Source organism: Opisthocomus hoazin, chromosome 2, assembly GCF_030867145.1.
Source record: "Opisthocomus hoazin isolate bOpiHoa1 chromosome 2, bOpiHoa1.hap1, whole genome shotgun sequence".
In the NCBI taxonomy this organism is placed as follows: Eukaryota; Metazoa; Chordata; class Aves; order Opisthocomiformes; family Opisthocomidae; genus Opisthocomus; species Opisthocomus hoazin.
In genome coordinates this window covers 16,797,452-16,819,832 of record NC_134415.1, presented here as the reverse complement: position 1 = coordinate 16,819,832, position 22,381 = coordinate 16,797,452, and the positions used below count along the sequence as shown (strand labels likewise).

Sequence of the window (22,381 nt, the reverse complement as noted above, 5' to 3'; positions counted from 1 at the left end):
AGTGGAACAGGCAGAGAAGAAGTATGATTTGCCACACCAAACCCTAGCACTGTAGCGAGGGCTGACTTAAGTGACTGGGACACACCAGTACTCCCAGCCACTCTCTCAAGTTCCAGTTCCTTCATCAGCTTGTCAAGAGAGACTGCCACAAGCCGCAACCTACCCAGCACTGACTAACGGTAGTGCTTACCACTGAGACTAACTTGCACCTTCTCCCAGGCTTCCCCGGGTGGACACAGGCCTTTGACTGTCACTTGCCCTCCACCAGCCAGTTCTGCTCCAAGCTCAGCCCAGCGTACATTCAGGCACTGAAAGGGAGAACAGAGTGGTCAAAACTAACACCTGGGAAGAAATGCCTGACCTTGACATATTTAAGAAGGGACAGTCAGTGCTTACAGAGCATGTTTTTAAACCCCACCTTTGCACAGAGAAGGCCAGTACTGCATTACAGAATGGTTGGAGCAGTAAGGGACCATCGACAACTGTCTAGTTCCAAGCCCCTTGCTGTGAGCGCAGATGTCTTTCACTCGGTCAGGTTGCTCAAAGCCCAGTTGAACCTTCAACGCTTCCAGGGACGGAGCATCCACAACTTCTCCAGCCAACCTGTTCCAGCAGCTCACCACCACCCTCACTGTAAAAGTCTTACGTCCCATCTACGTCTACCTTCTCAGTTTGAAACTGTTGTCCCTTGCCCTGTCACTACAGGCCTCAGTAAAAAGTCTTTCTCCATGCCCTCTTTATATATTGAAAGGCTGCTATAAGGTCTCCCCAGAGACTTCTCCAGGCTGAACAAACCCCAACTCTCTCAGCCTGTCCTCACAGGAGAGGTGTCCCAGCCCTCTGACAGTACAGCCTTTTATCTGCCCCGGAGCTGGTCTGAGCCACCTGCAGAACAGTCCTGCACTGATACGGGCTTGTTACAGCTCACTGACGTGCTGCGAAGTGCTTCACTATGCTGCCGCATCAGTCCTCCTCACATACTGCACGCAACCTAAAACAAATGCTATTATCCATCTTTGGACCTGCTGCCACATTCTTCTCTGTGTATTATGGTCACACAATTGTGAACAGCACAGGAGACGGCTGTAAAGAAACGCCTTTTATTTTAGTGCATCTCCTCACTGAGGCTTACGACCAACAGAAAACGAAGAGATGGTCCTAGGACTCTGAACAAGCCCATCTCAAACCTCTTGCCTATGGAAGAGGCATAACCCCTGCAGGCAGGTGCAGGAGGCCCAACCAGCAGCGCAGGGATACACTTCCCAGCTACGGCCTGGTCACTCCATCGGCACAGAGTCCAGTTCATTCAGGAAGCGCTGACACTTTCCCATCAGGATCTTGATGGCTTCGCTCACCAGCACATCTGGAGGCAAGATACCCGTCGACTCTACTGAAACTGCACAGAGACACAAGTCAGCAAAGCCACCGGGCAGCTTCAGCCTACACCCGGCTCCAGCACTCCTGTCCCCCGTCTTCCCTCACACCGCACTTCTGAAAAGCCAGATCTTCAGAGCCAGAGGCGAAGAGGTTATGTTTGCCGGCAGGGAGCATAAGCGCATTCAATCCCAAAGCAACACCAAGCCACAACCTCAGCAGTTATCCGCTGGAACATGAACATGTGAAGGCTCACGATGCGGAGGGAGAGGGGGAGGCAGAGACCCAGCCGTACACGCTGGCCAGCCTCTGCTCGTTTGCACAAACGACAGCGGGGCTCTGCGTTCTGTGGAAAACGGGGCACTTACAGATGTAATGGTTTCGCACTCTTGCCAGGCGCACAAGGTTTTTCAGACCCTCGTGACGGAAAACTTCTCTGCTGAACGTGTCCAACCGTGCGTTGGCTACTCTTGCCACCTTTTTTCCTAACGGAGAAAATACAAAATGAGACAGGCGCCTGCAGCAGATGTGTGCCTCGTGGTCGCAGCAGGTGCTTACCCCTCAAAACATGCACTCCCCCGTCAGCAACAGCAGCAAAGCCACAAAGAATCAGCACATCCCCAGCATGAAACTCCAACCTGACAGAACTGGTGTTCTTGCACAGTTCCAACCCAAACACAAAGCTTTTATGTACCCTTGGGCAGGACACAAGAAGTCTTCTCCATACTCAGCTGCTGGAAAGAGCAGGCTCGCTACCCAGTCTTACAGACAACAGAACAGTACAGGCAGCCGCCGTCAGCATCCACAGGGCTCTGCGGGCAGGCACCCAATGCCTTAGCATTTCAGGGAGGTCCCAGTTCATTGGCCAACACATCTGCATGTGGCAGCCACTCATTCATAAAACCAGGCTCTGAATAGCATGAAGGTTGCTGATCAGCAAGACAACATCACAACGTGGTTTTGTCTCTACGAGGTTTGGCTCTAATCAGTCTCTGCTAAAGCTTGTAAGGAAAAAGGCACTTTGGAGCATAAGAGAAGTACCCTTGATGTTCTGGATCTCAATGACTCCCGGGGAAAAGCACTTCTGCAACATCTCAGCTGCCTCGTCCTCAATAGGCTGCAGGAGAGTAATGTCAGGAAGCAGTCGATAACTAGCTGTGGCCACAGGAGAAAACTTGGCATGATCCTTACCTGCACAAAGAGGTAAGAGTTAAGGATGAGGGCAGACCTCAGGGAATGGGAGTGCAAGGACGCCGGGGCCCAAAGTCCTAGGGGGAAAGCCAGCTCTCCACCCTTCCCCTGCACACAGCTGTGCCCTAGTCCAGGCACGCACGCTGCTCCTCCCACCGCCCAGGACCCACAGCTCACCTACACCCTTGACACAGTGCATAAGCACATCTATTTCCTGGCCGGGTCGCAGCAGCGCGATGAGGATGCCATCGTGAACAGGTCGGAAGTCAGCATCTGGGAAGAGGTCTGTCTGGTTCCCCAGGGGCACCCACGTCATGTGTTTACTGTACACTGTGAAGAGAAGCCACAAGCATCAGCCAGCTGCTGTCTCAAAACACATTGCCGACCTGTACAGGACTGGAGATGGCAAAAAGCAACTTGAGCAGACTGCAGGAATTGTTTCTCTCCACTCACAGGGCTGAGAGAACAGACCAAGATCAAAAAAAGAAAGAAACAGCACTTCTTTTTAGGAGAGATTTTACCTTTGTGATTGAAATATAGTTCATTAGGATCAGACGATTCCTTGGCTGCCTGAGGGTTTCGGCTGCATTTTATTTTCAGCTGGAACTGCAAAGTATCAATTTCTGTGCCTTCTTCATCTCCTGGGAAGAGGAGCACAGCATGAGCCTCTGCGGAATCACAGTCCTGCTCAGTTTAGGTGACCCTGATTTCCTGCTTTGGGGGAAACCTTCAACATTCCTATTTGATCCAAGACTCTCACCTTGGTTTCTGTATTCGAAGAGCCGAGGGTCAGCACGGATAGGGATGAGGCCCAAGCGATGAGCCAGAATTTCATCCTGCACAATGGATGTGTTGTTGTACACAAAGACTTTCTCTACAGCCATCGTTGGCACCTCAGGGGGACGAGAGATCAAGTCAGCGTAAGGTGACAGTTGAACTACATGCCAACAGAATATCCAGCTAGGGTGCCCCTTGTCTCCCACAAATAACCGCCCTGAAACCTGTTTCCAGTGGTATTTCTGCCAAACCAGGCTGCCCAATAGATGCCCTTCCCTGCCATTTTTAAAAACAAGTGGCCACAGGAAGCAAAGGGCAGGCTGATCCACAGGCACTACCAGCTGTATGCTGAAGTTAACAAGTGCTGTCGCTCATGCTGCTACTGCCCTAACTCTCCCTGGGCTCCCGGCACGCGTGCAGAACGCATTTGCGCTCCTCTTCTGCCTCTCTCCTCGGCACTGGTGAGGCCGCACCTCCAATACTGTGTTCAGTTTTGGGCCCCCCACTACAAGAGGGACATTGGGGTGCTGGACATTGGTGTCCAGAGAAGGGCAGCAAGGCTGGTGAGGGGTCTGGAGAACAAGTCTTGGGAGGAGCGGCTGAGGGAGCTGGGGCTGTTTAGTCTGGAGAAGAGGAGGCTGAGGGGAGACCTTATCGCTCTCTATAACTGCCTGAAGGGAGGCTGTGGTGAGGCGGGGTTGGTCTCTTCTCCCAAGTACCGAGTGACAGGATGAGAGGCAATGGCCTCAAGTTGCATCAGGGGAGGTTTGGATTGGGTATTAGGAAAAATTTCTTCACTGAGAAAGTGCTCAGGCATTGGAACAGGCTGCCCAGGGCGGCGGTGGAGTCGCCATCCCTGGGGAGGTTCAAAAACCGCCCAGACGTGGCACTTCGGGAGACGGTCTATCAGGCACGGCGGTGCCGGGCCGACGGCCGGACCTGGCGACCTCAGCGGCCTTCTCCACCCCTACCGCCTCCACCCCTCCCCCGGCCCTCCGCGGTACCTCGGCCAGCAGGATGCGGCGGAAGGCGTTGGCGATGGCGGCGTCGATGCCCACCATGTCGAACTCCAGCGCGCCCTCCTCCTCGCGGATCACGTCCACGCGGAACGCCTGCACGGGCCACGCGCCGCCGGTCACGCCGGGCTCCGCGCGCGGAACCCACACCCCCCCCCCCCCCCCCCCCCTCGCCCGCCCACCTCCTCGAAGCGCCGCTGGTCCCAGGCGTCCTGGTAGCCGGGGTAGTTGCCGGGGAAGTCGGTGGTGTGGACCTGCGGGGAGGCGGCGCCGTGAGGGGGGAACCGGGGGGGACCGGCACCGGGGGCGCGCCCCCTCCCTCCCCACTCACGTTGCGAACGCCGAACTCGCCCAGCACCACGCGGTCCCGCATCTCGTCCGCGCTGCCCCGGGCCGCCATGGCCGCCGCCAGCGGGGGGCGGGGGGGGCGGCGCTCCCCGCCACGTGACGGGCCTCCTCCGCCCGCCCACGCGCGGCATCGCGGCTCCCGGGGAGAGCGGCGCTGCCCCTTCCCCCCCCCGCCGCCGCCCCGGGGCTCCCGCGGCGCCGCGCCTGGCCCGTCCCGCCGCTCCCCCTCGCTGCCCGGCCGCTCCCCCGTCCCGCTGCGCCCTTCCCTGCCCCGCGCCACACACAAGATGGCGGCGGCGCCAGTCCGCCCCAGCGAGAGCGTGGGGGCCGTCCGGCTGCTGACGTCACGTCCGGGTGCTCCGCTGCTGGCCGGCAGCAGCCAGCGCGGCGCGGGCCGGGCCGGGAACCATGGCCGCGGCGGCGGGGGGCGGCGGCAGGAGCGGCGCGGCGGACTGGGGCGGCTTCGAGGACAACATGCAGGTGGGGCCGGGCCGGGGAATGGCGGCGGCGCTGGGCCGAGCCGAGCGGGCGCTGACGCCGCCCGTCCCGGCGCAGGGTGGCGGCTCCGCCGTCATCGACATGGAGAACATGGACGACACGTCGGGCTCCAGCTTCGAGGACATGGGGGAGATGCACCAGCGCATGAAGGAGGAGGAGGAGGAGGAGGAGGCGGCGGGGGCAGCCGAGGAGGAGGACGGGGAGTTCCTGGGCGTGAAGGGGCTGCGCGGGCAGCTGGGCCGGCAGGTGGCTGACCAGGTGAGCGCGGCCCCCCGCCGCCCGCAGCCCCGGCGCGCCCCGCCCGGCCGCCGCCAGCTCCCTCCGCGCCCTCTCCCCGCAGATGTGGCAGGCGGGGAAGCGGCAAGCCTCCAGGGCCTTCAGCCTCTACGCCAACATCGACATCCTCCGGCCCTACTTCGATGTGGAGCCCGTCCAAGTGCGCGCCAGGTGGGCAGGGCCCGGCCCGGGGGGCGGTGGGAGGCTGGCGGACACCCCTTCCCCCATGAGGCGGGCCGGCTGCCGGCCGTGCGGCGGGGCTCGGGTGCGGGAACCACGCTGTGCTTGTCGCCCAGGTGGGCTGGCAGCCCTGTCACCCAGCACGGCTGCTCGGGGCGAAAAGGGCTTTGGGGCATCTTCTGCCGCCCGGCCGCGTTACATGACTTCTGCTGGGTTTGCTACAGAGCTGTGTCCAAAGAGGCAAAGCTTGGGGGGGCTGGGTGAGGAAAGGTGCTTTTCCTGCCTGTTGTTCTGTCAGCGATCTCCCGGCCCTCAGTGGATCCCTAAACGTACTCATTGAATCCTTCCAGCAAAGTTAACCTGCGGACAGTAAGGTTTGTGTTCTTTAGTTACCTTGTGTGATCCTTTAGAAGGAATCTCTGTCCCCCAAAGCCTGTGACCGCTGTAGAAACCACTGGTGATGGGTATATGGGATCTTTTACTTCTGAAGCGTTTTGTTATGGGATCTTCTGAAGCGTTTTGTTAACCATCCTGTTGTCCTCTCTGCATCATGTCATTCCCTGCTCTGCTGTGACGCAGGCTGCTGGAGTCCATGATTCCTGTGAAGATGATTAATTTCCCACAGGTGAGTTCGCTTGTGTTGAGTCAGACTCCATAGTCCAAGTGACTGTCCTGCAGACACCTTGTAATACTTAATTAGTCCGTATTATTAAGGACCTGAGTTTGTTAGGTTTTCGTCTGCCTGAAAATGTTAGTAAACCCTTTCCTGTGGTTGTTCTGAACCCCAGTGTGCTACCTTTAGTGCTGGTACAGTTCTAGACCTCTAGACTTCACGCATCCCAGACTCTTCCTCGCACAACCTGTCCTGCCTGGCTCCTGTCAGCAGTGGCCTTGCTGTTACTTCTCAGGCGGATAGGTGGTAAACTTCATCCAAGGCACCTCTCACATTGCTTGAGGTGGGGAGCCTGGCATTCAGGAGCGTTAACCAAACTTTCCCTCACTTGTCTCCTCTTGTAGAAGATTGCAGGCGAGCTGTATGGGCCCCTCATGCTGGTTTTCACACTGGTGGCCATCCTTTTGCATGGGATGAAGACCTCGGACACCATCATTGTACGCCGAGTTTCAGTGATAAGTTTGGGTTTGACTGGGCTCTGGATTGCTGTAATGATACTAGAAAGGGAGAGGAAACCTCCTCCGTGACTGAAGAGCATCTTGCTGAAAAGCAGACTGATGTGAGGAAGAACCTGTTGTTTTGGGGATGGGAGGAAGCATGCATCAGAAGATCTTGGTGCTCTGCTGCTGGGAGAGCTGGGGTGTTGGTCATGTAGCACCCTGGATGCTGCTAGTCAGCTATTTGATAATGCCTGGAAAGGCCTTGGGAACTCTCTGTGGTGGAATCTGGGTGCTAGCAGGTCAGTTAGAATCATAGAATAGACTATAACTCCAGTTGGAAGTGACCCATAAGGATCATTGAGTCCAACTCCACGCCCCTCGCAGGAATACCTAAAACTAAATCATACGAGTAAGAGCGTCATCCAGATGCTCCTCCTCACTTCTGTGAGTCCTCCTCATCCTGACACTGTCTCCACAGAGGGAAGGCACACTGATGGGAACAGCCATTGGCACCTGCTTCGGTTACTGGTTGGGCGTCTCCTCTTTCATCTGTTTCTTGGCATATCTGTGCAACGCCCAAATCACGATGGTGCAGATGCTGTCACTGTTGGTATGTACAGATGGGGATGCCCCAAGGTGCGGGTTGGCTGCACGGTGTTCCAGCACGAGGGTGGCCTGTGAGCTCTTCCCAGAGAATGGGAAAAGTCCTTGTATACCAGTGGTCCCAGGTGACTGCACTGGGACAACCTGGCATTCCAGGATGCTCTTCTGACCTGCCCCATCTCAGGCACAGCGATAGCACAAAGAGGGAGTTCTGTCGTGCAGGTCGCCTGCTTTGCACTTCCTGATCTCAGAGTCTGGTGGTAAAAAAGCCCAGGAGTTTCCAATTTCTCTGGAATCAGGGGCTCTTTCCTCTGTGTCCCAAGCTGTTGCAATCTCTGATGTCCCTGTGAATCCTTCGGACAGATTATCTGGGTGTGAGCTGCTGTTAAAATTGTTGTGCTGGTTGACTCTTTGGCATTGAATGAGTGGTTTGCGAAGCTTTGCCTTGGTGAAGCATCGCAGGAGTGGGCTGCTCGTGCTCTTGATCAACAGCCCCTTTGTGCGGTACTGACACCTGTAACAGGGGCATTTGTGTTTTGTCAGGGCTACGGTCTTTTTGGACACTGCATCACTCTCTTTGTCACCTATAACATCCACTTCCACTCCCTCTTCTATATCTGCTGGTTGGGTGTTGGTGGACTCTCTACACTACGAATGGTAAGGGACAGGCAGCCTGGGGCCCTCCTCTTCTGGGGACAAAAAAAGGGAGGGAGGCGTTGTTTGCTTTCTGTTCCTTGGGCCTGGCAGTTGCTTTCACAGCCAGTCAGGCTGCTGCGAAGAAGAGCCTGACGCTCCTGGGTCATTTGGCTGCTGGTGTGTGGAGGTGACACTTGGCTTAACGTTCTCACACTTCTTAACAGCTGCAGGAGGTTTGCTTCCTTACAGCCCTGCTGCTGTGCAGAGCCATGCCTGAGCACCCCGCGCTCTTTGTGAGACTGGGCAAGGTTCATCTACACGAAACAACATCAGATTACTCTGAATTCGTTGGTGCAAACTGTGAAAAAGGCTCTGAGCAGTGTTTCCGCTGGCTCCCACTACTTCGCCCATCCTCCTGTGTGCTCCTGACTGGAGTGCCAGAGGCTCAGGTAGCAACTACCTTGTCTCTAATCTCCACATCTCTCCTAGGTTGCTGTGTTGGTGTCGCGCACCGTGGGCCATACCCAGCGGCTCATCCTGTGTGGGACCCTTGCTGCTCTGCATATGCTTTTCCTCCTCTATCTGCACTTTGCTTATCACAAGGTGGTAGAAGGTAAGCAAAGGAGATACGAAGACATATTCTGCTAGATCTGGGGGAAGGGGAGAAGAGGAGATGCTTTTTGTTCTCTCAGAGAGAAAGGATGGACAGTTTGAATCTGACCTGAGGGCATCTGTGCCAGTTTCCAACCCAAGAGTGACCAGCACTAACTTTATTAGAGGCAGCTGTTGAAGTAGGGCAGCAGGTGGATGTGGGGTAGTCTATGTGCACTGAGTTTTATTACTTAGTGTACTTAAGACCTAAATTGTGGGGCAGGATGCTTATTCTTTCCCTAGAAGTGAAGGGTTACAGCATTGACTGTTCTTGCCTGCAGCTGTCCAGTCCTTTCCTGAATCTTGCTGAAATCAGGTTGCTTTTCTCTGATCAGGAAATGTGTTGTAAAAGTCTTTTTCCTTCTTTGTGTAACACCTTTGTGATTTTCTGTTGTACAAGCTGCATCTTCCCCAGTCAGTGCCATTTACCAGGCTCTACATGTTCAGGTCCCTTTCTGTGTCTGTTTTCTCCTAAGAAAGTCCCAATCTTTCTGTTGTTGGTTTTTTTTTTTAAAAAAAAAAAAAAAAAAAAAAGCAAGTCCCTTTCTGAGTTTAGACAGCCAGACCCATTCATGATATTGCACGTAGATCTGCATAATTTGGGGATATAGCATAGCATTACAAGTCCTTTTAGATGTAAATACTGTTATTTCCTGGATCCATTCTTATGGCCAAGGTTCTAAGCCCTGATCTGCGACTCTTCAGCAGATGAAATAGGGTAGAATATACTCCAAGCAATTTTCTTCAAGGATCTCCAGGACTGAGAGGGTAATTGACAGGGACTGGAGGACACTTGGATCAGAACGTGTGTTTCCTGCCAGGCATGGTCTATATTTGCATTGCAGTGATAAAAATTCCACACTGCATCCCCAGCTGCAGCTCCTGATGGGTGTCTGCAAGCCTGTCTCAGGATGAAAACAAAGACTTGGTCTAAGAGCAGGGTCTGTGCTGGGATGAGGCGGGAAGAGGACTTTGTCAATCTGTCTTGGCAGGGCAGCATCCCTGTCAGTGTCTGCACGCAGGTCAAACGGCACTGGATTTGGTACCCTCAGAGTGAAAGGATCTGTGTTCCTCTTGGGAAGAAGCAGTTTCCCTGCTCTGCCCCAGGGGCAAGCTCTGATCTGTACTCTGTGGTCGCTGGATGGAGGTGTTTACTGCAGTTCATTCTTCGGGGCTAGATGTCTCCTCCCATCGCCTCCAAGTGCTTCGTGTTTCCTGGGCCCTGCCGCCACCAGCCACTACCTGGCCAGAGAGAAAAGCAAGAAGAAACGTGCCAGCTGCATCTGAACTAACTCTTGCCACTCTCCCCTTTTTTCTGTCCCCTGCAGGTATCCTGGACACATTGGAAGGACCCAACGTGCCGCCCTTTCAGAGAGTTGCCAGAGACATTCCAGTTGTTTCCAGTGCTATATTGAACACAACAGCCAAAGCCGTTGCATTGACCCTGTAGTTTCACAGACTTGGGACTTGCTTCCTTCACTACTTTTGGGGCTGCATAGAGCCGTAATAACCTGCTGCCTCTTAGGAACAGGACAGAACAGCAGGAAGAAGACTTGGTGGTGTTTTCCTGGACCTGTCCTTTGGGTTGCAGTTTTGGGCAGCTGAGTGGACTGCACCTCAGTGACTCGGAAGAACTACGCTCTTCCCCCACCCAGGTCTGGGCTGTCTGGAGTAGAGCGGTTCTGTTGCCTGCATGGTTAGCTGGGATTTCCCAGCGCAGTTTGTCCCTTACCCCTCTTTCTGCTTGCTGATGTAACCCCAGGGCTATCTGCCCTGTTTCCTGTCCTGAAGAGGGAAGAATTAAATTGATGTTGGTGCTGAGCAATGTCTTCTGTTTGAGCCTACTTGTGTAATGGGAGAGTGTTGTTGGGTCTCTATGCCTTTGTCTGTCCTGTCCTAGACTCACAGCAAGAGTCTTTGCAGTTTTCTGCTGTCCTACTTCAAATATTCTGTGATACGTGGCCTGTCTTGGGCACCTCTTCTGTAGCCCAAAAGGCACGGGAACTTCAGTTTCTCTGGAGGTTTTCAGGAACAGCATGATGTTTGACCATGTTCTCTTACTTGTCATCTTCCAGATTGATCCCTCTCTTTTCACTTGGTCTAAGCTGCCATCTCACCTCACTGCCCCTTCTCCTGTGTACATCAGAAACGTACCTGTCCCTGTGCTTCCACAGCACCTTTTGTTCCTACCACCCTTCTTGCCCAGGCTGCTCTGTGGGTCAGCAGTTCTGACTGCAGGGGCAGCATGATGTTTGTTCATGGCCTTCTGTGGGTATTTCTGTTGGAGAGGTTGGCTCACCCTAGCCCATTCTGCAGCTTGCTTTCACGTGGCCCAGCCGTGGGACTTCCGCCTCATTGCTCTGAGCAGGAGTGGCATCCTGCTCCCCCAGATGCACAGTCTGCTGTGTACTGTCTGGCTTCTCAACCCGAGTCTCGACCTGACTTCTGAAAGGACTCCTGGAGCCTGGAGAGTCCCTGACAAACTTTTCTCCGATGTTTCCATTAAACAAGAGGAGAAGTGGGAGACTGTAAAATGGTAGTAGAGTCGGCACATTTATCTCCGGCACACTGATGCAGGAAAGCTCCAGTAAGGATGGGGAAGCAGAGCAGCCCAGCCTAGGCATACAATTGCGTAGTTCAGATGTAGCCTTCCCTCACTGCTCCAACTTGTGCTGGTCCAAAGGCAGAAAGCTGTTAGCTGCCAACTGGCTTTCACCTTCTCCCTCCCTGTAGCTCTGGATGACTGGGGGGGAGGAGCCACCCCTCAGAGAAGTTCACCCTTACTCTCAGGCTGGCAAAAACCCAAAGACATTTCCCTTTCTTGGTGTACCCACAAGTTAGCTGTGCAGGTGACATGTCAGAACTGCACTCTTTGGCCTCTTGCTGATGTTAGTGGGAGAGGATGCAGCTGCAGTGGCATTCGGACTGGTGCCAAGGTGCAATGAAAGAGAGGAAGATGGCACCAGCTCCTGTCGTCAGGCTGGTCATCTGCTTCAGTTAAAACAAAAGCATCACTAGATGGGACTTCAGCATTTTCAGTTACAAACCTACTTTCCACTGTTTGCTTATTCCTGAGTTCATAATTTGTTCCCCTTCCGAGAGCAAGAAGCTTGTCTGCTAACAAACACGTGCATAACAGACATGTTCTCTCGCTCTCTTCTGCCTGCCCCTCACCCTGGGAAACTTGTTTTGGCTGAAGAACACCACTCAGAGCAAGTTGTTTGGGGGAATCGAATTAATTATCTGGGCTAATCATCTCCACATTTGTTAGGACCAGTCGAACCACTTCAAGCCCCTAGCATTTCCATTACTTTCAAACTTGACAAAATAGAAGTGTTAGTTTGTAGTCCTGCATGACTCCAGTATTTCCCTCGCTATCACTCCACAGGAGGTTGGTTTCTAATTTGCACTTCTTGACCTGGCAGCCTAGAAAGAGTCTGTTGGTGCAGACTGGTGTCTGGTGTCTCCAGGCACAGGGAAAGGAAAGGAGAAGGAGACCATCGTCACTAGAATAAGTCCAGCCAAGAAGAAAAACCATTCTGTGCCAGACACTATCACTGCTGATCTACAGACGCTGCCAGAGAAGAGCTGTGCTCCCCTCCCACACCTAGCCACTGAGCTAAATCAGAGGCATGAAGCTGTGCCCTGTGTTTTCACTCAAAGCACAGGAGAGAGCAGTGAGCAAACTCTTTGTGCTTCCCCTGCACAGCTTGTGTGTCACGTCAGCTGGGACAGATGACCAGGGTGACAACCACCCACCCTCTCGGAAACTGTGGGGCTTGCTCTGCTCCAGTTCTTCAGCCCTGATTAATTCTCTGTGCAGCAGCAGCTGGAAGCTGACTTGTTCTGTACTGCCAGAAATTCAGTACTTGGCTGAGAGCTCAGCATCTCCTTTTGCTGACAGAGAAGGATGCACTTTTGCAGGGAAATGCATGCGTGCTGCGGTTCCAGGGAGCATGCTGAGCACGCAGCCTTAGTAAAGTCCTTGTGGGAGGGCATCTCTCAGTGCTTACTCAAGTCCTCCAGTTATCAGGACAAGCCTTACAGCCCTATCATGCCAGACTATCTCTGCCTTTATTTCCTGCCATGGCTCTTGCAGCAAATCTAAAATAATTTTCTCCCTCCTCCCTTGCAGCAAATCTGAAATAATTCCCTCCCATCACCTTTTCCTTTTGAGAAAGGGTAGCTCTGCGAGAGCTGCGTAAGCCCCCTTTTGTCAAAGCTTAAATGAACGTATAAAGCTGTCAGATTAGAAAGAGGAAGACGAAATGTATATTAAAGCATCTATGACCTCCTCCTCTCCTCTGCAGTGCCTGGGAGTCCAGCCCTTCTTCCAGCCCTCATCCTTGTTGCATGAATAGTCATCTTAGTCGTGTTTTGGGTTACAGGTAGGCTGTTTCTTCTCCCATTTGTTTTCCTGCCTGCATCTAGTCTCACTCTAGCTGCTCCTCATCCAGTTTTTCTGTTTATACGTTAGCTCCTAATGGCATCAGTCTAGAGAATCAACTCTCATTCCCTGTGCCCCCAGTAGGTAAACAACAAACTACCTTCCTCATACCTGCTGGGTAACTGCACATGACAAGGAAGCAATATCTAGTTCTTCACAAAACACCACTGCGAAACTCCCCCCTGCGTAGCCTTTAATTCGGTTTAGTGAGCCATGGCTTTGAACCATCAGCTCCTGTGCCGCTTTTCCCGATGTATTTGAGCATAAAGCCAGGTAGGACTCTTGTCTCCTCAACGCGCGCTTGCTCCTGACAACAGGCAATGGAGATGCCAGCGCTAGGGCATCTTCATCAGTGCTTCGGGGCTGCTGCTATCAGCTGAAGTGGGACACGTCCCAGGGGCTCTCCTCCAAGCACCTCTCTAATAATAGCCTTTTTAATGAAGCATGGGTTAATTAGCGCCTGGAGGTAATTGCGAGGTGAGACTGAGTGCAGTCTTCAATCGACCGGTGCTGATCAGCAGCTGGTATTTTCTCGGTCACCCCGCTGCCCACCACTCAGACATCCAGCCTCTGCCCCTCGCAGCCCTGCAATACGTAGGACCCCGTTCTCACCTGGACCGTACAATGTGACCTGAGAGATCAGTCGCTCCTTTTTTGAAAGACATCACCTGTATGGCACAGTCGGATGCTCGCAGCTGTGGCTCTTGTCCCAGCGCAGATGTGTTACCAGTCAGGTGCTGTGTCAAACCCATGCACCCCTGTGCAAAGGGAACACAGAGGGAGGTGTGTAGATAGCTCTAGCGAACAGCAATGAATTACTCAAAGGCATGGTGATGCCCACACTGTAAATCATAGAATCATAGAAAGGTAAGGGTTGGAAAGGACCTTAAAGATCTTCTGGTTCCAACCCCCTGCCATGAGCAGGGACATCTCCCACTAGACCAGGTTGCTCAGAGCTCCATCCAACCTGGCCTTGAACACTGCCAGGGAGGGGGCAGCCACAGCTTCTCTGGGCAACCTGTGCCAGTGCCTCACCACCCTCATGGTGAAGAATTTCTTCCTAATATCTAATCTGAATCTGCCCTCTTTTAGTTTACAGCCATTCCCCCTTGTCCTATCACTACACACCCTTGTGAAAAGCCCCTCTCCATCCTTCCTGCAGGCCCCTTCAGGTACTGGCAGGCTGCTATAAGGTCACCCCGGAGCCTTCTCTTCTCCAGGCTGAACAGCCCCAACTCCCTCAGCCTGTCCTCATAGGAGAGGTGTTCCAGCCCTCTGATCATCTTCATGGCCTCCTCTGGACCCGCTCCAACACATCCATCAGATGCTCAGCCAAAGCCTTGAAGCTGACATCGGAGTCCACCCTCTTATCTGGTGCTCCCCTTATTCTGTCCAGGACCTAATGTGCAGCCCTCAGCTCAGGACCTGCTCCACCATTTAAACGGAGCAGAATTGCCTCACATCCCCCTCCACGTCCTGATTTTCCCCTCACTTTCCATCCCCTCGCTCCCACCCTGGCCTGCAAAGCGAGCAGAGGAGCCTAGCTTTGTCCCCGAGTTACCCGCCGGATCGGCAGTCGTTCGCCTGCGCACTGCTATATGCAGCAGCCAGATGAGTTACGTGCGGAAAGCTGCCTACTTAGGCGGTTTAACCTAATTTCCACATCACTGGCTTCCTTTTTCAGCTCAGCGGAGCTGCAAACGCAGGGGCCCTGCTTCCTGTTTCTCCCCAAGCACAGGATTAGCCGACGGCAGGGAGAGGGGAGGAACCCCTGCGATTAGCGGGGGGCTTGGCATGCCGCTCGCCTCGGGCCGAGGGTGAAGGCTGGCGCCTGCAGGGCTGTGGGAGCCTGCGGCAGCTGCCCCCAGCTGCCCCCGAGCACCGGCGCTGTGAGCCCTGGGCCACGAGGAGCGGTTCACGCCCGCCTCGCCGTTCAGCCACGGTTCAAGCTCCAGCACAGCGAGTTTACGCACAGTTGCCGAAGCCGGTGGGAGGCGGCTGCTCCTCAGACCAAGGCACACCCAGAGCCTGCCAGGCCCAGCAGCTCCCTGCCCCGGGCAGGAGAGCCCCTCCGCACCCCTCAGCGCCCTCAGCCCCGCCGTCGCCTCAGGGCGGCTGGCAGGGCCCTGCGGACACCTCGCGGGCTTCGCGCGGCGCCGGGGCCCAAGATGGCGGCGGGGGAAAGCGTGGGGTGGGGGGTCGCTCCCTCCCCGCCCGTCCCCTTCCGGCGGGGGGCCGGCGGCGGCGGCGGCCCGCCCCGGGCGGCAGGAGGCGGGGCGGCCCGGCAGGTGCGGGCCGAGCGGGGCGGGGAGCGGCGGGGCGGGGCGGCCCCGCGGGGCTCGGAGCCCGGCGCCGGTCCCGATGAGCCCCCCGGGTCTGGGCGCTCCGCGGAGGGGCGGCGGCCCCGCCGGCTGAAGCGGGGCGGCCCGGCAGCCGCCGGTAAGGCTGCGCGGTGACGCCCCCGGGGCCACGGTGGGCCGGGCCGGGACTGCCCGGTAGCGGCGGCGGCGTCGGCGCCCGCCCCGGCCCTCAGCGCGCAGCGCGGCTCCCCCCCGGCCCCCAGCCGCCGCGGCGGGATCGGCGGGCGGCGGGCGGCGGCTCCCCGAGCCGGGGGAAGATGCTGCCGGGGTCCATCCAGATTTCCGGGGAGACCCTGTCCGGGGCGGAGATCCGGGACATCTGCGAGAGCCTGCGGGAGAACTCGGTGCGGCTGCTGTCGCTGCGGGGCTGCCAGCTCTCCGAGCGGGACTTCGGGCACGTCTGCCGCGGGGCGGCCGAGTCCCGCTCCCTGGCCCAGCTCAACCTCAACCTGGGCATCGTCTCCAACATCAACCGCGTCAAGCAGCTGGCCGAGGCCCTGAAGACCAACCGCTCCGTCCAGTCCCTCTTGTGAGTGCGGCGGGGCGGGGGGCTGCCGGGCGGGGGTGGGTCTGCGGGGGGCTCGCAGCTCCCGGCCAGCCCCTCAGCGTTAAGTCTTGGCAGATGAAGAATGCCCTTGACGTGGCAGAGGGTAGCCCCTCGCCCTTCGCCTGGCTGGGAGGGAGCTGCCTCTGTCCCCTCCGACCGGGCACGGGCCCCTCCAACCTGGGTGCCCCGGTGTTGGGGGCTGCCCCCGCCCCGCTGGCATCCCCTGCACCCCCTCGTCCCGGCTGGGAGGGGAGGGCCGCCGTACCGGCCGGCTTACCCTCGCAGCAGTGGCTTCCCACCTGGGGTTAGGATTTGTCATCCTCATTTCGTCTGCTTCCCCCTCCCCGTCGGGTTAGTTAGCCCCCGGGAAGGCTCCCTGGTAATTCGCCCTTTTACCTGCGCAGCCTCCATGGGAGTCCCCTGACGGATGCAGGCTTGGCCCTCCTCAACCCTGCTCTCTCCATCCACCCCTCGCTGGTGGCTCTGGATCTAGGAGACTGCATGCTGGGTGATGAAGGCATCAACCTTATCTGCGGGCTCCTGCCGCCTGACGGGGCCAAGTCCGGTAAGCACCAGTGGGCTGCACAGGGACCGGTGGAGCTTTCACATGGAGCAGATGCACGCAGCAGTAAATCCTCAGCCCCGGAGGAGGCAGGCTCTGTAGCTTGCCTGGGCTGAGGAATTTCTTTCCCCAACTTAAGTAAAGCGGAAAAGCCAAGCAGTAGAGGGGCAGTTTCCTTGGGCAGGCATGGGCTTTCTGCGATTGATCTGTCCTGCTGGCAGTTGGGAGCTCAGGGACCAACAGGTTGCTTCTGGTTCCCGACAGGAGCACTTGAAACTGGAGGAAGGGACAGCTTGGGCTTTGAATTTATTATTTTGCATTTGCGTGTTGATAATGACCGTAGAGAAATACATGGTGTTCCCCCACCTCAGCCTTGGCTTTATTGTCAGTGCCCTGGGAATTGTCCCTGCTTGCGAGTGCGCTCTGTGAGCGTGTAGTTGCACAGTCACAGCCTTAGTGCCAAGACTCAGGTCTTTGCAGGGGATGATCTTTGGTGGTCAGAGGCCAGTGGGCCATTCGAGCTGGGAGCTGGCAGGTGCTGAGGTAACACCACCCCTCTCTCCTGACTCTCAAAGTGATTTCCACCCCTCCCCGGCACCTTCTTCTCTGTGCTCACAGTGCCACTGAGGCTGTTATCTCTGCTGGCCACCCCTCCCAGGTGCAGGCTTCAGAGCCTACTGTCCCTGTTACCCTCTCTCCAACCTGTCATCTCATGCCACCTCCTTCTCCTGCTCAGTCACCTTGCGCACCCCTTACTTGTGTCCATTGTGTTTGCTGTTTAGGGTAAGCAGGACGCAGGTTGGGAGAGCAGAGAAACGGGGTGGTCACAGCATGGGCAGATGAAGGGCTAGGGCTGAAGGCAGTGAAATACTTCACTGATCAGTGAAATATGTGATGACAGTTGTCAGAGCAAACCAAACCCTTTAGCCCATCAGACTGCAGGGGACATGACTCGAGGCTGTTCTGGTTAGCTGAACTGGTTCCCCTGAGACCGTTTTGGTGCCCCTAAGACTCTGGTTTGGCTTCTCTCTCTTTTCCAGGCCTCAAAGAGCTAACGCTGAGTGCCAACCCAGGCGTCACAAGCAAAGGCTGGGGACGCCTGGCCATTGCAGTGGCTCACAGCTCACAGCTCCGCGTGCTGAACCTGGACTACAACCCCCTAGGTAAGCTGGGGGGCCAGGGAGGAGGAGCAGGGCACGCTGCACTCCTGCCTCTCAGCATTGGCGTGATTCGTGGCAGTGGGCGGCCAGGGACTGAGCTCTAGAAGGGTGGCAGAGCATCACCAGCAGGATGGGGCAGATTCTTGCATAGGTCCCTTCTGTTCTGATCCCTGGCAGCGAGTTTACCCTGCCAGGTGCCCTGGGCTGTAGGGAAAGCCAGCCTTGCTGCTCCACTTGTGTGAGGTGGCCATGTGCCCTGCGAGGAAGCGCAGAAAGGAGGTTGTGCCTTGCCCGCTCCACCGCCTTTGTCGTCACATTTGACCCTCCATGTCTCCCCTGTTCCTGAAGCCCTGGGCGCCGATGCTGGCTTTGTAGATGCAGTATGTCCCTGCTCTCCCCTCTTCATCTTCCTGGCAGAGCAGGGAGGAGGAGGAGGAGGGGGAGAGCCTGGCACTGGTTGCCATAGAAACCAACTCCTCTCCAGCTCTGCTGCAAGGTGGTGAGGAGACCAGGCCATGCCTCCCTGAGCATCGGCAGGATGCTCCCCTCCTCACCCCCTCTGGAAACAGAGCCTCCCCAGGCCCTGTCTGTCTGACCAGGTGCCTCCTCGTGGGCAGGAAAGGCCCCAGGGTGTCATCTGACAGAAACCTGTTTGGTTGTTTTTTTCCAAAAGAAGGTGTTACAGTTGTACAGTATCTTGACAGTCACTGGGGAATGTCAGGAGAGCACGCCAGAGTCTTGTCTCTTCACCAGCATCAATCTTTAATGCTCCCGGTCCTGCTGCGTCCAGCCCCAGAAGTCTGCCAGGGAGGCAGTCTGTCAGCTGCGGCAGGGTCCTCTGTCCGGCTCCAACATCCCCTTAGGCCAAGGTATTCTGCTCCTTATTCTGCGTCTGGGATGCCTTACAGGGACTGTTAAAGGCCCTCGCATCCTTGAGTAGGAAGGAGAGCTGGGAAGACGTGGTTCCTTGGGGAATAAAAACAATTTCACTGTGTTCCTTCATGTTCCCCATGATAATCAGTGACTGCTCCCATAACCACAAAATGGTGCACCTTTACCCTCTTTTCTCAGTTAACAGCTCCCCCCCCACCATCCGCAAGGTAACTGAGCTGAGATTCGGAGGTTGTCTTATGGCAGAAATACACAGAGGATGTTTCTGTGACAGCCCCAGGCCCATGAGGGACGGCAGGCACTGCTGACAGCCCCGATTTTGCTTCTCCCGCAGGTGACCAGGTAGCAGGGATGCTTGCTGTCGCTGTCGCCTCCAGTCGAACCCTTGAAGTTCTGGACTTGGAGGGAACAGGACTTACCAACCAGTCAGCCCAGGTATGAGAACCTGCAGTTACTCTACAGAATCGCTGGGGTCTCAAGGGCATAGGTCTTGGACATCTGTAGAGGCCCTGGGACCTATACCTGCCTCCTTCCCAGTCCCTGAGCCCACACACACCCCCTTCCCTCCCTGCACCCTGGGGTGCTGTTGCTTGTCCCCAGCCCATTGCTTTCAGCCGCGGGAGGAGCTCGTAAGCCACAGCTCTGACCTAGGGTGCACGGGCCTCCTTCAGGTCAGTGGGGAGAGGCACATGGCTCTATCTGTAGTTTGGTTTTCTTGGAAGAAGTAAGGGGTTGGACTTGAGATTGAGGATCAGAGCTAAAGTTCTGTGCACGGATGGGGTCAAGGCTTGGTGGCACAGGCTCTCCCCTCAGACCTCCATCTCCCAGTGGTAAGAGGGGACTAGCCTGGATATCTGGGAGCAACAGAGTGCAGAGCAGTCCCCTCCTCTTTCAGTAGACCAGGAAATCCAGGCTCAGCACTTCCCAAAGGGAGGTGGGAAGCCTTCAGGCTCTCAGGTGGCCTGTTGAAGGGAGGTGAAAGCTAAGGGAAGGGGGAGGTAAGAAGAGGAGAGTGGGAGTTTGCAGGGAGACAGAGCTTTGAACCTCTTTCTGCTCAGCCTAGCTGCTGCTTCTGCTGCTTGCCAGCCTGTTTATCTTGCTCTCCACCCAGACCTTGCTGGACATGGTAGAGAATTACCCCACGGCCCTACGGACACTCATCCTGGCGGAGAACAACATTAGTCCTGAGCTGCAGCAGCAGATATCTGACCTGCTCTCAGAGGGTGAGGAAGAGGAGGAGACAGAGGCTCGTGAAGTCACAGCCAGGGAGAAGAACCCCTGGATCTGCCAGAACAGTAAGAGCTCCAGGACCTGGGCTGCAGGCAGGGGCTGACAGGCAGGAATTGGGGTGTCCAGGGTGTTTCCAGCACCACTGGTCTCTTGTGGCGGGGTTGGGGAATGGGGTCTGTCCCTTCTCCCTGTGAGCTGTGACCCAGCCAGCCTCCGGGTGCAACCTTCACGTGAAACAGCGTTGGGCTGAGCTGCGTGTGGAAAGACGGCCTCCAAGGACAATGCGGCTGCTGCAGGGAGCGGAAACAGTACCTCAGAGGTGTTCTTCCCTGATGCTGCAGGACCAAAATCTTTGTGCAAAGTCTTAAAACTCAAGGGCAGGAGCATTAAAGATCTCGGGGGCCTCTGCCAGGTATCCTAGCCAAAAGTCGTGTCATTCCTCACTGCCTCCAGAACCTCCCTGCAGTCTGCACAGCATCAGTCATTCCTATCTCTGCGTCCCAAACATGTGAAGGCTTAGCCAGGTGCCACAGCCTGTTACCTGTAACAGAAAAAAAGGTATATTGTGGAGATAGCAGTAGCCTGTTGTGTGTTGTTTGTATAGATGGTATAGTATATTGTCATGCCTACCTCGTGGTTTGGGGTTCTGGTTTTTTTTGGTTTCGTTGTTTGTTTTTTTTAACCTTTAGTTGTCCTTCTCCCTCCCCAATTCTCATATCAGACTAGCAGCAGACAACCACAGCCACTCCCTGGGCCTCAAAACATCTGGATTCTCATTTACTAGAGCCATAAAATTCCTTTACTGACAGCTGTGGCCAAGTTTTAGATCCAGTTTCCAGAAATTGATCCCCAAAATAGAGATCCCACGCAGCAGCCTTGACTGTGTAGAACTCTGGATCTGAAATACATGGGCATTAAAGGTCTCCTCCCTCACATCCAGGAAAAACCAATTTTTTTTTCTGTTTAAAAAGGCTTCTGGATGGGAAACTGGTGCCCTGCTGAGTTAGTTACTTGCTATGTGTGCCCATCCTCCTTGCAGCCGATTCCCTTGGTGGGGGGAGAGTTGCAGCGTTCCTGGCTGGTGCTCTGCGCCCGTGGCAGAGCCGGCAAGCTGCCCTCACCTTCCTGGGGCAGGCAGGGCAGGGCTGCGCAAACCCTCCATTCACGCAGCGCAGAAAGTCAGGATTTCCAGGCCTCTGCTGCCGTAAAATGGCTGCTTGCCTGCTGCGTTCCCTGCTCTTGGGAAGGCACCACCACCACCCTACGTGGGCTTGGCTGGCTTGGGGCCTGCCAGCCCATCCCACCTGGACACTGTCCCTGTAGCTGAAAAAGACACTTGGTGAGTGTGGCATTAAATGTCTCCGCAGGGCTGGGTGAGGGCATGGCACAGCACAACCTGTATCACCTGCAAGCGCGTGTGGGGAGCGTTCAGAGCTGCTCCTCCTCTGGACAGCCAAGACAGAAAACGCAGATCCGCACCCTGGGTTCTTGCTGCTGTCTCTGCCTCCCGCCCTCCCCAAACATCGATTCCATTCTGCTGCGTGGCCAGAGTAGACCCAGTTACTACTTAATCCCACAATCCTCTCAGCAATTTGCTCTAATTCCTCATCCTCACCTCTGGATCTGGAGTACAGCTCTGCGCTATCCAGCGGCCCAAGTGGCTCATGGTTTTCTCCCTCTCTCTCCACAGATTCCAGCTCCCAGATGGTCCTGATGACGTCAGGTCTTGGTGACAGCCTCTTAGCAGAAACAGAAATGTAGCTGGGCTACCCTGCCTGCTTCTGCTGAGAAGAGCACCGTGCCCGCCGGAGGAGCGTGTGTCCGCTAGCCCCTCAGCCTCCGGTGGCCTGCCCCAGCCATCCTCTCACGATTCCATGTTCCTGTCGATGCCTCCCTCGGCTCTCTGAGCACCAGAGCCCGGTCCGAGCGAATCTCTACACGTGTCTCTGTGTTGTCACGCGCCCCGTCGGCTGCTTGTGATTGTCCGGTCGCTGCATGTGTAGCTCACGCTGCCCTGCCTCCCCCCCGCGCCCGGCTGTGCCCGCAGGGCACCAGCTGTATTTATTCAGATGTGTATAAGAGATGTTCTTTCTATTGCTTGTACTGCTGCCACAATGAGAGTTTTATAAAGGTCACAGACGTGGCACCGCTCGTGGCAGTGTGAGCCTCTGTCACTCCACTGCCCCACTGGGGCAGGCACCAGTAGGGACCAGCAGCAGGCAGGAGCTGTGCTGGGGGGCTCAGAGTGCTGCCAGCAGCCCCTCACCCCCGCTGCCCGCCCGACTTGCGGGCTTTCTCTGTCCTTACAGCGGCCAGTCAGTCAGTCAGAGATCAATTTGCTGTCCCCGAGGCCTTCTGCCCAGGAGGGAGAGGGCCAGACCAGACCCACCTGCAGGGAGCCTGGCACCAGCCACGTACCCTGTGGTTGAAGGCTTCAGCTCGCACCAGCACCACAGGCTTCACTGCTTGGCCAAGAGCCCTTTGCCAGAGCTAGGCAAGGAAGATCACATTTCAAGGCTCA

General features: G+C 56.0%; 3 protein-coding genes across 4 annotated transcripts; 2 read left to right on the top strand and 1 right to left on the bottom strand.

Annotated features, from left to right (window-relative positions):
* Positions 1 to 1,086: 1,086 nt before the first annotated feature.
* Positions 1,087 to 4,802, bottom strand: POLR1C (RNA polymerase I and III subunit C). 2 transcript variants are annotated; one of them, XM_075412751.1, is made up of 9 exons: positions 4,690 to 4,800; positions 4,541 to 4,612; positions 4,347 to 4,454; positions 3,326 to 3,458; positions 3,087 to 3,206; positions 2,743 to 2,895; positions 2,416 to 2,565; positions 1,743 to 1,859; positions 1,087 to 1,396 (listed from the first exon to the last, which is right to left on the bottom strand). In XM_075412751.1, the coding sequence occupies exons 1-9, from the start codon at positions 4,756 to 4,758 to the stop codon at positions 1,278 to 1,280; spliced, it is 1,041 nt and encodes a 346-aa protein (XP_075268866.1). In that variant the 5' UTR covers positions 4,759 to 4,800; the 3' UTR covers positions 1,087 to 1,277. The 2 variants fall into 2 exon arrangements, with proteins under 2 accessions (XP_075268866.1, XP_075268867.1); XM_075412752.1 differs by lacking the exon at positions 3,087 to 3,206 and having other exon boundaries at positions 4,690 to 4,802.
* A 281-nt stretch (positions 4,803 to 5,083) lies between these two features.
* Positions 5,084 to 10,488, top strand: YIPF3 (Yip1 domain family member 3). The gene is made up of 9 exons (XM_075412750.1): positions 5,084 to 5,186; positions 5,262 to 5,462; positions 5,545 to 5,651; positions 6,240 to 6,285; positions 6,678 to 6,770; positions 7,252 to 7,383; positions 7,920 to 8,033; positions 8,502 to 8,625; positions 9,992 to 10,488. The coding sequence occupies exons 1-9, from the start codon at positions 5,115 to 5,117 to the stop codon at positions 10,111 to 10,113; spliced, it is 1,011 nt and encodes a 336-aa protein (XP_075268865.1). The 5' UTR covers positions 5,084 to 5,114; the 3' UTR covers positions 10,114 to 10,488.
* Positions 10,489 to 15,631: 5,143 nt separating this feature from the next.
* LRRC73 (leucine rich repeat containing 73) lies at positions 15,632 to 22,011 on the top strand. Its single transcript, XM_075412749.1, has 6 exons — positions 15,632 to 15,999; positions 16,422 to 16,582; positions 17,620 to 17,742; positions 18,965 to 19,065; positions 19,742 to 19,925; positions 21,551 to 22,011. Exons 1-6 carry the CDS (start codon positions 15,728 to 15,730, stop codon positions 21,619 to 21,621), a joined length of 912 nt encoding a protein of 303 aa, XP_075268864.1. The 5' UTR covers positions 15,632 to 15,727; the 3' UTR covers positions 21,622 to 22,011.
* Positions 22,012 to 22,381: the final 370 nt, after the last annotated feature.